The following is a 15,691-nucleotide window of genomic DNA, read 5'->3' on the forward strand; positions in this document are numbered from 1 at the left end:
ATCCTTCACTTTTTGGATAGTCTGGATGAATTGTTTCAAGTCCTCAAGACAATCTAAGATTTGAGAGGAAAGGGGAATATTGCATGTTTATGAAGGTAAAAGCCCCAGGAGCTTAGCTTTATTGGTGTGAATGGCACTGGAGATCAGACTAGTGGCATCCATTTGAGATCAGACTACTTCCAGCAAGAATTCAAAATATACGTATCTGTACACACACATATGTTTTTACTATTTTTCCAACAGCCACTACAGACAGACAGTATTAACACATCCTTCAGATCCCAGCTGAACTAAAAAAAACCACAAAAACCCCAGGAATATCACTAAGTACCCCCTCAGCACTCGCACTGCCCCCTCAACCCTCCTGCCTGGTCACGATCCACCCTCTGAATACAACACAAACAGACAAAGCCTCCATCCAGACTGCTCCAAAACAAGCTCCTTCTCCCACAATCCTGACAAAATGAAGAGACAGCCTTGCTAAAATAAGATCCCGATGTATATTTATATTTCTGCCATAAAATGCTATTTATTCACCATCTTATTGGCGAGTCTTCCCAGTATTTACGAGAAGAAGCCGCCACAGGAATTGTGTCATCCCTCAAAATCCAAACGCAGATTTACCTAACGTATTCAGGATGAGAATTCCTGCACTACTCCAACCTGCCCCCCTCCAATTCTCCACGGTTTCGCTCCCAGCTGCTGAGCAACACCCACGACATCCCCTACGTAAGGTACGATCCCAATTACGCTCCATGCAGCGGCAGCACGGATCCGTGATCCCACGGGAAAGGAGGCTCGGAGCATTACGCACTGAACTTACGCTGTCCTAGGTTTTCCTCCTCCATCCCCACGTCTAAACTTCTCCCCAGCACGCAGCGACTGCGCTGCAGGCAAAGGCGGCCAAACCAGCACGTTCCAGTATTGCTCCCATCACCGCATCCGAGATTAATTTTAATGGCGTTGGCAATAGCTGTAGTGGGAATGGAAAAAGGCACCCTCGTGGAGGCTGCTCCACAGATCCCAGGAAGTTAATTCTGGCTCTGGTCAGATATTGGGAGTCGGCTCCACGTTGTCCAGCGTGCCTTAAAGAGAGGGAGCTGGGTGCTGGTGGGATTACAGATCAACAGGAGAGAAAGCTCCCTGATTTCACCTAACGTGATCCAGGCTGCAGCACTCCTTATCAGTCCCCTTTGGCATTCCCAGCCCTGCACAATCTCAGAAGCAAATGTTTTTCCTCTGCATTAGCATAGCAGGGAGAAGTCTGGGCAACTTGAGCTTTGTTTCTTCCTATTACCCAAAAATCAGCCCCCTACAAGCATCCCCTCTGTCCCTGCCGGCATCACTTCGGCATCCCCCTCCCCATGCGCTCACTTGAGCGTGCCATGGCATGGGGTGTGTGTGCACAGCTAAAACACAATCATTTCTTCTGCCTGACTCCAAGAAAGGAAAAATCCAACTTGCCAGAGGAGCATCTGCATTGAGAACCGCTTTTGCTGATGGGATCAGCACTTGGGAGTACCAGGGGAAGCAGCAGAAAGGGTCGCGGACCAATTCATCATCCTTGCACGCACCACCCGCAGACATCCCCCTCCCGCCACCCCCCAGCCCAAATCCCGGCCATAAAAAACCCATAAAAATAGAATAAACCCCCAAGCAGAAGTTGAGAACAAATGTGCTTTGAACGCTGCACAAATGACATTGAAGATGCAGAAGAAATATGTATTTGCTGTTGCACTGCATGATTGCATGGGCTTATTTCCTACGTACACATCTCACGCACCCTTCCCACGCAGATCCCCTCCCCTCCACCCCCGCGGCTTCTTCAAAAAAAATTGGGAAAATAAAAATCTTTGATCCCTAAGGATTATTTTAAAAGCTACAAACGCCAAGCAACCCCCATCTGGAGCCTCTTCCCTACAGCCTGACCCATCCATGGTGTGGAGGGGGCGCAGCCACCACCCTGTGACACAACCCAGAGTTGTCCCTCTACCCCCACCCCAAATCTCACACCCCTTCCACGTTACCAACCCGCGCCCCAGCTCAGAGGATGCTGGGCCATGCCGGGTTTTTACAGCTGTCCTTACACCACCTCTTTCCGTAAGCCCGACATCTCTGTGGCAGTGTTTGCATCCACAGGCTTTCATCCTGGAGAATCCCTCCCTGCCTCCTCCCACCTCTCTTTTTGGGAAGGATAACGTAATTTCCAGCTCGCACTGGAGGATGTTTTTTTATTCCTACCGAGCCCGAGGTCACTTCCCAGACTCGTCCTCTGGCCAGTGTCTCCTCCACCCCAGGACCTCTCCCTCCGGCAGGGAAGAGTCCCTCATCCCTGACCTTCAGGCTCACACCGGCAGCCCCACCGCCGCCGTCCCCACCGAGGAGGCTTCTCCTTTCTCCAAAGCCACAGCCGAGGCATCACGCTGCGTTTTTCCACTCCCACCACTCGCTCCTTCGGTTCACGGGGACTCAGCGAGCCAGCAGCTCCCGCTCCGCTGGCTGGGGAGAGGCTCTCGGGGATGGATGAGACCCTCACCCCTCATTCCTGCGGGATCTGTGCCAGAAGGACATCAACGCTGTGGAACCAGCACGTCCCAGTGCTCGGCAGCCACGGGTCCATCCCCCCACAGACCCTCTCTGGAGCAGCCCCTGCATTCCATGGGGTCTTTTCCTGGCTCCAGGAGGGGGATGATGGGGTGAGTCCCCTCCAGGGACACAGGACCTGCCTCTGCAGCGCTGCCACTGCCAGGGTCACCCCCAAGCCTGGGCCTGTCCGGAAGGGAAGAGCAGCTCCATGACTCCCCTCCCAGTCCTGCCCCATGTCTGTGGAGCACCATCTCATTCCCACGGAGCTAGAACCCCTTCCATCCCACACCATGGGGGGCACAGAACCGTGTCCCCTCCAAGCTGTGAGGTGACAGTGGCCCTACTCCCCTCTCCTCAGCCCCACATGCTCATTTTGGGGGGGCATCTGTGCTCCCTTTGGGGCTCTTCTCAGTGAAGAAGGGGTCACCCCAAATCTCCATGTGGGGAGCACCATCTCATGTCTTGCTTGTACCAAGCAATGCCACTCCTCCCACCTCAGCCCCACAGACATATTTTGGGGGAACTTCTCTTTCCCTCAAACGTCCCCTCAGCACAAGGGGGACCTTGACACCTCCTCCATCGTGGGGAGCACTGGCCCCTCAGACCATGAGGTGACAATGACCCCCATGTCCCCCACCTCAGCCCCCCAGGCTCATTTTGTGGGAATCACTCCTCCCTTTGGGTCTTTCCTCACTCAAAGTGGGAGTAACCCCCAAATCTCCCCTCCTTCTCCACGTGGGGAGCACTGCACTGACCACCACCACTGCAGACCACGAGGTGACACTGAGCCATGTCCATCGCAGACCACAAGCTGACAACAACCCCCATCTGCCCTACCTCAGCCAGGGACAGTGACCCACGTCCACCTCAAATCATGAGGTGACACTGACTCCCATCGGTCCCACCTCAGGGGACAGCGATCCACCTCAAGCCATGAGATGACACTGCCCCACGTCTGCCTCAAACCATGAGGTAATAGCAATGGCCATCTGGTCCTCCTCAGCTAGGGGACAGTGACCCACCTCAGCCTATGGAGGTGACACTGATCCCCATCCACCCCACCTTGTCTAGGGGACACTGACCCACATCAAACCATGAGATGACACTGATCCACCTCAAATCAGGAGGTGACACTGACCCACGTCCACCTTGAGCCAGGAGGTGACACTGACCCACGTCCACCTTAGACCACGAGCTGAGAGCTGCCCACCTCATCCAGGGGACAGTGACCCATTTTAAACCAGAGGGTGACACTGACCCATGCCCGTCTTGGACCACGAGCAGACACATCCGCCTCAAACCCGACAGCAGCCCCTCCTCGGCCAGCGCACACTGACCCACGTCCACCTTGGACCGCGAGGTGACACTGTCCCCGTCCACCTCAAACAGGAGGTGACACTGTCCCCGTCCACCTCACACCAGGAGGTGACAGTGCCTCACATCGCCCTCGGGCCAGGAGCCGACGCTGCCCCACGTCCCCGCTCGCAGTCCCCGCTGCTCCCGCCCCTCCGCGGCCGCGCTCCCCGACCCAGCGCGCCGCCCGCCCCGCCGGGGGCACGGCGGAGTCCCCGGCCGCCCCTTACCTCCAGACCTGCCCCATCTGCAGCAGGTGGATGACGGACTGCCAGACCCAGACGGAGATCCTGCAGAGGCGCTGCGCCCCGGGGGTGGCGGTGCCGCCGGCTCCTCCTACCCCGCCGGCGGGTCCCCCACGCCGGCCCGCGGTCCCCCCCATCATGGGCGGCCCGCGGCTGCTGAGCCCCTGCACGGCGCCCAGCCCGCCGCCCGTGTAGTCCTGCACGAACCAGCGGAAGCTCAGGATCTGCACCAGCACCGAGGGCAGCAGCACGAAGGCCAGGGTGAGGCCGCACCACAAGTAGTCCCGCCGGCCGTAGTGGTGCAGCGCCAGCCACAGGTCCGTGCCCACATCCCCCAGCAGCACCAGCAGCGCCAGCACGATCCACAGGCAGTCCAGCCACGGCCGCTCGGCCGCCTCGCCGCCCTCCGGCGGCCCTTCGGCGGCGGCGGCGGGGGGGCGCGGGGCCAGCGGCTCGGCGGCGGCGGTGGCGGCGGCCCGCCCGAAGAGGTTCCGCAGGCAGGCGCTCCGGCAGCCCCAGTAGCAAGACGACGTGTTGCAGCAGTGGCAGATGTGCAAGGAGCTGCTTGCGCCCGGCTCCTCCGCCACCTCGGCCGCCGCTGCCCCGACGCCGCCGCCCGTGGCCGCCGCCGCCTCGTCCAGGTTGTGCAGCTGGGCGAAGCCGCTGCCGCCGCCGCCGCCGCCGCCGCCGCCGCCATCCGACTTGGCCGCCATCTTGCTGCCGCCGCCGCCGCCGCGTCCCCGGCCCGTTCGCCGGGCGCTCGCTCGCTCTGCCCCCCCGTGCCCGCTCCCCCCGCCCGCCGCTTCCGGGGGCGGCGCTTCCGCGGCGCGCGGGACGGGCCGGGGCCGCCTGGCGGCGACAGCGACCGGCGGCGGGCCCGGGGAGGAGCGGGAAGGAGCGGCGACCTCCGCGCCCCGTGCCGCCGGTACGGACAGCGTCCACCGCGGCGGGGTGCTCCGTGCCCCGTGCGAGCTGGCCCGGGGAAGTGACAGGGATGAGGCCTGGAGAAGGGGAGGCTGAGGGGAGAGCTCCCTGCTCGTGAGGGGGAGCGGGCGCCGGGCTCTGCTCGGTGCTGACCCGGGACAGGACACGAGGGAATGGCCTGGGGTTGTGTCAGGGGAAGGTGGATACTGGGAGAAGGTTCTAATCCCGAGGGCACTGGAACAGCTCCTCAGGGAATGGTCACAGCACCAAACCTGACAGGGCTCAAGGAGCGCTTGGACAGCGCTCTCAGGCACGGGGTGGGATTGTTGGGGATGCTCCTGTGTGGGGCCGGGAGTTGGACTGGATGATCCTTGTGGGTTCCTTCCAGCTCAGCTTATTCTGTGATTCTCTGGACAACCTCTGCCCTCACAGGTCTCTATGCCCTCACAGGGAAGAATTTATTCCTAAAATCCCTTCTAGCCTTGCCATTTTTCAACTTAAAATTATTCCCCGTTGTCCTGTCACTCCATGCCCTTGTCCAATGTCCCTATCCAGCTTTCTTGGAGCTCCCTTACAGAATTAGGTTGGAAAAGACCTCTGGCATCACCGAGTCCAACTGTTAACTCATGGACATGATCATGCCTAAATTGTATCCCCAAGCTCTACATCTAGACATTTTGAAAACCTCCAGGGATGGGGGTTCCACCATCACGTTGTCTTGGGCAGCCTGTTCCGTTCCCTGACCACTCTTTCCATGAAGAATTTTTTTTCCGAATATCCAATCTAAACCTCCCCTGGTGCAACTTGAGATCACTTCACAGAATCACAAAATCATTTAGGTTGGAAAACACATCTGAAATCATCGAGTCCAACCTATGACCAAACACCACTTTGTCAACCACAGCAGAGCACTGAGTGTGAGGTCCAGTCATTCCTTGAACAGCTCCAGGGATGGTGACTCCACAACCTCACTGGGCAGCCTGTTTCAATGTCTAATCACCCCTTTTGTGAAGAAATTCCTCCTAATGTCCAACCTGAACCTCCTCTCCAGCCATGTAAGACCTAGGCTCTCAGGTCTCCCCAGGGCTGCCTTCTCCAGGCTGAACAACCTCAGTTCTCTCAGCCTTTCCTCACAGGAGAGGTGTTCCATCTCCTTAGTCATCTGATTTGTCATCTCTTAGTCTGATTTGGAAGGGACACAGCTGTCCAACCTCTGACCTTGCACAGGACCCCTAGTTAGCCCATCCTGTTCCTGGGAGCGTTTTCCAAAGGCTCCTGGAGCTCTGGCAGCCTTGGGGCTGTGCCCATTCATGGGGTGCCTGCTCAGTGCCTGACACCCTCTGGGGAAGAACCTTTCCCTGATACCCGTCCTAAGCCTTCCTGACACAGCTCCAGCCATTCCCTGGGTGCTGTCTCTGTCACTGGGAGCAGAGATTGGAGCTGCCCCTCAGAGGAGCTGCAGCCCCCAGCAAGGTCTGACCTCTGTTTCCTCCAGCTGAACAAACCCAGTGACATCATTTGCTTCCCAAGTGGCCCCTGAGACCCTTCACCCTCTTCCTGGCTCCGCTCTGAACACTTAAAAAGTTCAATTTGCTTCTTCCCCCAAGGCCCAAGTGCTGACACCACCACTCCCCAGACCAGCCTCAGCTGGACCCCCTTGTGCTGACCCCATCCTGCTCCCAAATCAGCTCCCCAGTCCAGTGCCGACTGCCCTGTCCCTGCTCAGCCTCAAATCCCAGGATCACCACTCAGTTCATCCTCAGCCAAGCTGCTTTCCACCTTCCCACCTCCAGCAGCTCCCAGGTCCTTGGCAGATCTGAGACCTCCTCTGGGTTTCTTTTTGCCTTTTCTCTTCTCATGGTGGGGAAGGTCTCACCCCTCTCCTGAACTCAGAGGGTGGTGGAGCTGTGGCTTCCTCATCCCTGGGGAAGTTCAAAGCCAGGTTCAATGGACTTGGAACAACCTGGGATAGTGGAAGGTGCCCCTGCCCATGGCAGTGGCTGTCATTGGATGAGTTTTAAGGTCTCTTCCAACCCAAACCTTTCTGGGATTCTTTCTCTGTTGATAACAGCTCTCTCCAAGCACACCTTGGCAGCCTGACCTGACACCACCTTATTGCCTTCTCAAATCCCCCACCTTGGTGTCTTCCTGTCCTTCTCTTTCTAACACAGGGATTCTCCATCCCCTCCTCTGCTCTTTGTCATTCCCTTACCCACTTTGGGGACACTGCTTTTCTCACCCTGTACTTACAGAGTCAGGCAGACTCTGCAAGGGCTCAGCTCTGTGCTGGAGAAACCTCTGGCAGGCTGAGGAAGCAGCTCCCTTCTCTGTTTTTGGGATCTGCCTGGAGCTGAGCTGCACCCCAGGCAGCTGTTTTACTGAAGGACCCACTGGCAGTCTGGGAAAGCCAAATTCCAGGTCCTTTGCCCCCAGTTCCATGTTACACATCTGTTCATTCATCATATCCATCTTTTCTAAGCTGTCTTGTGCTGTCCTCTGTAGGTAACAATCTCTTCTCTTTTCCATGTGTTTTTTTTTTTCCTCACCATGCAATGACTCCTTCCAGATGCTCTTTCTCCAGTGCATGTTTCTGCCTCTTTCTGTGGGAGTTTGAATTCTACCCTTTCTCCCTTTTTTTTTCCTTTAAATTGTATCAAAATATCGGGGCTGAGAATGTCAGGACTCCAGAACTGGCTGAAAAAGTTGCTGCTTTGCAAAGTCATAAATTGCAACATGGAGAAAAAAGAAGTAGCTCCAAGAAGGTAGAAAAATGTGATGAAGTGCAGATAAATGTTTTTTTCAGGGAGGAAAAATTAGTTTAATCCTGAAGAAAAACGGGAGGACTTTCATGTATTAAACAGGCTATCTGGGAAGGGTGTATTTGGTGTTTCTGGGTGATGTCAAAAGAACTGAAAAGTTTTGTGAAGTCTGAAAAAAATGCTGCTGGTTTTGAAGTGGTTGGATCCTCCTGTAGCAGAGAAACAGAAGAAAGGGAGCAGAAAGCAAAGCTTTGGGCATGATCCACGTGAATGCACCTGATGCACACCTGGATGTGGACAAATTTCACTTGGAGTGAAACTCTGGTCCAAAGTTCCCTGTGGCAGAGAGAATAGGGACAGGCGGTCGGAAGATTTCGGGCTGTCACGGAAACCTGATAGGGCCTCCCTCACCTGACTCCCAGAGATAAGGATAGCCGCAGGACAAGAGGCCAAGAATGTTGTAATCCCCCCAAGAATGTTGTAACCCTACCTAACACGGCCTTCACCCAGTCCCCTTACTAACCATATAAGGTAAAAGTCAGACCCCAAAGGTAGGGGAAGGACCAAGGGTATATATACCGAGGAGAAAACCAATAAAGGGCCTTTGGACCGTCTATCACATTGATGTCTGCGTGTCCTTAGCCCGAGCGGCCAAGAACATTGGGCCGTCGTGCTGCGTTTCCTTAGAACCAGGTCGCTACAACAAGTGGTGCCGAAACCCGGGAACACAAAAGAAACAGAACCCGGGATCGGGAGTCTCCTGGACAAGGCCAGCGGCTGCGGGGGGTCCTGGACTCCACCACAGCGAGGAGGGACGCCTCCGGAAACCGCCACAGCCTCATACAAGCTGTGGCCTGAGTTTGAATTGGAACCGCCATAGCCCCATACAAGCTGTGGCCTGAGTTTTACGAGGACCGCCGCAACCTTGCAGAAGTTGTGACCAGAGTCTTGTAAGACCGCCAGTCTCGCGGAAGTCGTGGCCCGAGTCGCGTGGGGACCGCCTCAGCCTCATGGAAGCTGTAGCCCGAGTCGTGAGTTATTTTAATTTACAATGGGGTATTAGATGTGACTTCAAGCATTTTCAGCTTGCTATTAATAAGCTCCAAGAGCTAAGGACGATAAATCGTCCCATAGACATATTGAATTCAGAAGTGTGGGAGAGATGTACACTCGCTTTAGCCGAGGATTTAAAGGTTACAGGCAGTGGGAAATGTCTTAAGGCGTAGGCTAAAGCAGAGGAAGCTTTAAAAAAGGCCTCAGAACAGCAGGAGGCATGGGAAACAGCGAAGACCATGCTGTTAGCAACCCCAAAAATCGGGAACGCGGCTGCGACCCAAACGACCCCGGGAAACAGCCCGGAGGGGGGGGGCAACACGCGGGAGGCGGGCGTTCCCCGCCCGAACCCGCGCGCGGACGCGAGCCCGGGTCGCGACCACCCGGCGCCCCGGGGGGACCCCCTGACCCCTCCGCAGTGCCCGCGGGACTCCCCGACCCCACAGCCCACCTTGCGGGACCCCTTGAACCCCCCGCGGAGCGCGCCCGGCCCCGGCCCGCCCGAAAAGCCCGCCGGGGTCGCGGAGCCGCTGCCCCCTCCCCTCCCCCCACCACAAACCGCCGATTCGGGGACGCTGACGGCGGAACAGGACTCGCGTTCGTTCTGGGAAGGTTTAATGGCGGACGCGCGCCGCGCGGAGAGTATCGCAGCCGCGGAATCCGGCAACGCCGTGCCGGCGGCGGCCGGCGGACCCGGCGCCAGAGCCGCGCCGCCGCCATACGGGTTTGAAAATGGCGCGGGCCACGCGGGAGAGGGGCGGGGCCAGCCGCCCAGCGGCGAGAACGGCACGGAGCCGAGAAGGAGCACTACCGCGCATGCGCGGGGCAGTGCGGGGGGGCGGACACCCGAACGGGAGCCGCGCCCAGCGGCGCCACCGTATAAGGGGGAGACCCCGCCCCGCAGGGGGCAGGAAACACACGGGGGGCGAGAGCGGCGCCCCCCCCGAGAGGCGGAGCGACACCGCTCCAGAGGGGAGGAACGAGAGCGACACCGCTCGCGAGGGGAGGCGCGACTCCACCCCCGAGGGGAGGAGCGGGGGCGGAGCCGCGGGAAAACGCGGAGCAGACCGGAAGCGTACTGGCATTCAACTTCCGGCTCGGAGACCAGTGAGAGCTCCTCAGTCAGCTCAACCGAGCTTACCGAGTCTGACTGTGACTCGGAAGCCGAGAGGGCAGAATTAACGCGGTTTCAAGCGAAACCGAATAAAGCTTTCAATAAAACCGGGAAGCAAACACAACATAAGCTTACAGACTGGGGCAAAATAAAGATAGCATGTGCAGATTGGGTGGATATGACCAGCGTTCATGCTTACCCAGTCAGAATTACAGGAGCCCAGGGAAATCAGCAGCGAACGTATACACCAATAAACGTAAAAGAGGTTCAGACAATAGCAAAAGCAATTTCAGAAAAAGGGATCAACTCAGCAGTGGTTACTACTTTAATAGACGAGCTTTTTAGCAATGACGATTTACTTCCCTTCGATATCAGACAAATTGCTAGTAGGATCTTTGATGCGGCAGGTATGAGACTGCACGGTTTTTCCCCTAGCAAGTTGGCCCAGACATTGGCAATTTAAAGAAGTCCCACCAGTGAACGGAGTGGGGGGGCAATCCCGAGCGTGGAAGAGCACCCAGCTGGTAGCTATAACGCTTCACACAAAAGAGGGGCCAGAAAAAACAGTAGCAGTCTATCCATACATCCTGCAGAATTCTCCACCCCTGTTGGGAAGGGACGTCCTTGCTATGTTAGGAGTCAGGATCACAAATTTATAATGAGGGCCACTGCCATACACCCAGCGCTGCCAATCAAAATAACTTGGAAATCATCAAACCCCATATGGGTCGAGCAGTGGCCCCTATCTGAGCCTCGAGTGGCAGCCTTATTAGAATTGGTCGATCGCGAGTTACAAAAGGGTCACATAGAACCAACCACTAGCCCATGGAATACCCCTGTATTCGTGATCCCCAAAAGGTCAGGGGAAGGCTATCGCCTCATCCACGACCTAAGAAAAGTGAACAAGACAATTCAACCCAAGAGTCCAGTTCAGACCCTGATACCCGCAAACTCAGCCATACCCGAGGGACAGCCATGCGCAGTGCTGGACATCAAAGACTGTTTCTTTTCCATACCCTTGCACCCTGAGGACAAAGAACGATTCGCCTTTTCCGTTGTGTTTCCGAACGGTAAGCGGCCAAATCTGCGCTTCCAGTGGAGAGTGCTACCACAAGGTTTGGTGGACAGTCCGACTATATGCCAGATCTCCGTGGACAAAGCGCTGACGCCAGTTCGACACTCCTATCCCACCGCAACCATCATCCAATACATGGACGACATCCTGATCGCAGCTCCATCAACGAGCCAGGTGGATCACCTGGTGTCCACAGTTACGGAAACCCTGCGAGCCAACGGTTTCGAGATCGCGACCGCAAAGATCAAGAAAGGACCCTGCGTGACATTCCTGGGAGTAGGGATCACAAGTTCCTACGTGACCCCTCCAAGGGTGAGAGTGAACCGAGACGTCAAGACACTACACGACGTCCAGCGCCTGGTAGGATCACTGCAGTGGCTTCGCAACATCATCCTGGTTCCTCCGGAGGTCATGGACCCTTTGCACGACCTCCTGAAAGGGAAGCAGCCCTGGGAACCAAAGGAGCTGACACCGCAAGCAAAGAGCTCCCTCGACTTCATCGAACACCAGATGTCCACTGGCACGCTTGCCAGGTGGAACCCAGCTATGCCCCTGGACTTGTACGTCCACTTCACGCCGAAAGGAGGAGTGGGAGCATTGGCCCAAGGACCTACCGAGAAGTCCCGACCGATCCAATGGGTGGTCCTCGGAAGACCAGCTCGAGCGTTCTCCCCAGGAACAGAATGCATCGCGAACCTCATCATAAAAGGCAGAAAACTCGCCCTGAAACACCTAGGAACAGAGCCAACAAGGATCCACCTTCCGCTTCGCAAGCAACCGGCAACAGAATCGACAACAATATCGGAGCACCTAGCCCTTGCACTCACCGGCTTCGGAGGAGAAATCTCCTACTCCGCCAAGCCGCCTTGGACTCAGCTGCTGACCATCGTCGACATAGACATGCCACCGAAGGTCAGAGACAGACCGCAGCCAGGACCGACAGTCTTCACGGACGCTTCCTCCACGACCTCGACCGCAACGGCAGTGTGGCAGGCAGGAGAGCAATGGCATTGCATCAAAGCGTGTGACCCAACACTGTCAGTGCAGCAACTGGAGGCAGCAGCAGTAGCCTTGGCGTGCGGACTCTTCCGAGAGGAACACCTCAACATCGTGACAGACTCCATATTCGTGGCAAGACTCTGCCTAGCCATGGCAGAACCGAGGGTGTCAACATCAGCAGCAGCCCAAATGCTGGAAGAAGCGCTCTCCTCACGACGGGGCACCATATCCGTCATACACATCAACAGCCACAACCCAGTCAAAAGTTACTTCCAGATCGGCAACGACAAAGCGGACGCCGCAGCAAAAGGAGTTTGGACGTTGCAAGAAGCGCGTCAGCTGCACGAATCGCTTCACATCGGGGCAAAAGCACTGGCAAAGAGATGCGGAATCTCGACAGCAGACGCGAAACACGTAGTGGCGACCTGTCCTCATTGCCAGAAGTCACCACTGTGGACCAGCGGAATCAATCCAAGAGGCCTCAAGCCCTCAGAAATCTGGCAATCAGACTTCACCGTGTGCCAACTGATGAAGCCAAGAGCGTGGCTAGCAGTGACAGTAGACACCTTCAGCGGAACGATAGTAGCCACACAGCACCTCAAAACGGACTCAAAAGCCACAATTCAGCACTGGCTGACAGCCATGGCATGGCTCGGTGTCCCCAAACAAATCAAAACAGATAACGGGTCGAATTTCACTTCCAAGCAGGCGCAAGAATTCGCCAAGAAATGGGGTATCACCCTGGTACAAGGTATCCCTTACAACAGTACCGGGCAGGCAATAGTAGAGCGGGCAAATCAGACCCTAAAAACCAGAATAGAGGTGTTGGCAAGAGCAGACGGCTTTGCCAACTCCATTCCCCCAGGAGAGCAAGCACGCATACTAGCAACAGCTTTGTTAGCGCTCAATCAATTTCCCAGGGGGGACGAGACAAACAGTCCTGTCCAAAAACATTAGACCACTCGAATGCAGGAGGAGGGTCCACGAGTAATAATAAAGAACGAGCTAGGCGAATGGGAACGGGGTTGGAGGTTAATGCTCACGGGACGAGGGTACGCAGCAGTCAAAAAAGACGGAGAAATCAGGTGGTGTCCACTTAAATCGATCAAACCAGATCTCCAAAAGGAGCAGGGTGACGCTAATGAGAATGGCGAGTCTCTGTTTACAGGACATGATCAAGAGACGTCCGCGAGACGTGCACACCCGCGTTCTGGGGGAGAGAGACAGACCACCGAGCCGCCAGACAGCACCCGAAGGACCGGCACGGGCGAGATCCAGTCATCAAGGGTATCTCTGGGTAATGTTGCTGCTGGGGCTAGTTGCCAGGGGGCAAGCCAGCTCACAGCACTATCCCCATCAGCCATTCAGGTGGGTCATACGGCACCTCACCAATGACAAAGTGCTCAGACACGTCATTACACCAGACGCCCCATCCTTCATACTTCGCATTACAGACCTGTTCCCGGGACGACCAAAGCCAAACCCTCATTCCCCATACGCCAAAAACACATACCTATCCTATTGGTGCCCAGCCTCAAACCCCGGAAAAAGTTACTGTAATCGCCCGGGGTGGGGATATTGCGGACACTACGGTTGTGAAACAATAGTCACAGACACCAGACCGACAGGGCCGGGGTGGGACCCACAGGAACCCGACAGATTCTTACAGTTCACTTGGGCGCCAAAAGGCTGCAAAACACCACTCTTCCATCACGAAAGCACCCATCGAAACAGCCACAAACTCCCAAAAATCCAAAAATGTATTAAGTACAACATAACAGTCTTGCAGCCCAGAAACCCCAGTTGGGCCTTCGGAAAAATGTGGACAGTAGTCCTTCACAGGACAAACGAGTGGGTAAACGTGCAGATTATCAGGCTCATACCGTCAGTACCCCGAGCGGTCGGACCAAACAAAGCAATCAAAAGCGTGCAGAAAGAGAAAAACACGACCTACCCCAAAACCTTACCTACAAGGGTCGCGAATACCCAGACAAGCCTAGCGAGAACCATTCAGACACATCGCTTAGCTAAGTCGGATTCGGACCCAATCCTTCGCATGTTAGAAGCTACCTTCCTATCCCTAAACGAATCCAACCCTAACCTAACCAATTCCTGTTGGCTATGTTACGATGTCAAACCACCCTTTTACGAAGGAGTCGCCTTAGATACCCCTTTCACATATTCCTCAGCAGACGCCCCTCACCAATGCAGATGGGACACTCCCCGCAAAGGAATCACCCTGAGTCAAGTCACGGGGAGGGGGAGATGCTTTGGAAATACAGCCCTAGCTAGGCGGGAAGGCAACGTGTGCACCAAAGTAGTCAAACCCGACAGGAGAAAAAAGTGGGTAGTCCCATCCGCATCGGGCATGTGGGTTTGCCAAAGATCCGGAGTGAGTCCCTGTGTGTTCCTAGACAAATTCAATGACTCAACAGACTTCTGTGTCCAAGTCTTAATCGTTCCCAGGATCCTGTATCACTCAGACGAGGAGGTGTACCAACTCCTCGGAAAACCCAGCCGACTCCACAAGAGAGAAATAATAACAAGCATAACAATCGCAATGTTGCTCGGCCTAGGAGCAGCAGGAACGGCAACGGGAGTCGCGGCCTTGGCGACCCATCACCAAGGTTTGTCCCAGCTGCAGAGGACCGTCGACGAGGATCTACAGAGAATAGAGAAATCCATATCCTTCCTAGAGAAATCAGTTTCCTCACTTTCAGAGGTGGTCCTGCAGAACAGGCGAGGACTGGACCTCCTACTCATGCAACAAGGAGGCCTGTGCGCCGCCTTAAAGGAAGAATGCTGTTTCTACGCAGACCACACAGGAGTCGTCAGAGACTCCATGGCAGAACTCCGAAACAGACTGGCTCAGAGACAGAGAGACAGAGACGACCAACAAAGCTGGTTCGAATCCTGGTTCAATCAATCACCATGGCTAACCACTCTAATTTCTTCCCTAATAGGTCCGTTAGCAATCCTGCTTCTAGCCGTCACCTTCGGACCGTGCCTACTGAACAAGCTAGTCTCATTCGTCCGGACCCGCTTGGAACGGACCAACATCCTGCTCTTGGGCAGACATCCGATGCTGTGAATTCAACAGGGAGTTCAACAGGGAACGCTGCCGGACGCAAGAACCCGAGAAAGAACTTGCCAGGCAGAAAAACTAACTCAGGAACCCCAAATCCCCTTTCCTTGTCAAGCAACAACCTTAGATACCTCATATCAGCATGTAGACAACTACCTCATCCATTTGTGGGAGAAGGGGGGGGAGATGTGGCAGAGAGAATAGGGACAGGCGGTCGGAAGATTTCGGGCTGTCACGGAAACCTGATAGGGCCTCCCTCACCTGACTCCCAGAGATAAGGATAGCCGCAGGACAAGAGGCCAAGAATGTTGTAATCCCCCCAAGAATGTTGTAACCCTACCTAACACGGCCTCCACCCAGTCCCCTTACTAACCATATAAGGTAAAAGTCAGACCCCAAAGGTAGGGGAAGGACCAAGGGTATATATACCGAGGAGAAAACCAATAAAGGGCCTTTGGACCGTCTATCACATTGATGTCTGCGTGTCCTTAGCCCGAG

The 15,691-nt window shown here is 55.7% G+C and overlaps 2 protein-coding genes across 6 annotated transcripts in view; one reads left to right on the forward strand and one right to left on the reverse strand.

Moving 5' to 3' along the window:
* XKR6 (XK related 6) overlaps nucleotides 1-4,937 on the reverse strand; it is a 206,738-nt gene extending 201,801 nt beyond the window's left edge. For both annotated transcript variants that reach the window (XM_064411573.1, XM_064411571.1), the window contains exon 1: nucleotides 4,170-4,937. In XM_064411573.1, coding sequence (XP_064267643.1) covers nucleotides 4,170-4,897 — 728 coding nt within the window. In that variant the 5' untranslated portion in view covers nucleotides 4,898-4,937. The remainder of the gene's footprint in view (nucleotides 1-4,169) is intronic.
* Nucleotides 4,938-5,002: 65 nt separating this feature from the next.
* LOC135295818 (small basic protein 1-like) overlaps nucleotides 5,003-15,691 on the forward strand; it is a 46,216-nt gene continuing 35,527 nt past the window's right edge. For all 4 annotated transcript variants that reach the window (XR_010357887.1, XR_010357883.1, XR_010357882.1 and 1 more), the window contains exon 1: nucleotides 5,003-5,109. The gene's annotated coding sequence lies outside the window, so the exon portion shown is untranslated. The remainder of the gene's footprint in view (nucleotides 5,110-15,691) is intronic.

This window comes from Passer domesticus, chromosome 3, assembly GCF_036417665.1.
Source record: "Passer domesticus isolate bPasDom1 chromosome 3, bPasDom1.hap1, whole genome shotgun sequence".
NCBI classification, from domain to species: domain Eukaryota; kingdom Metazoa; phylum Chordata; class Aves; order Passeriformes; family Passeridae; genus Passer; species Passer domesticus.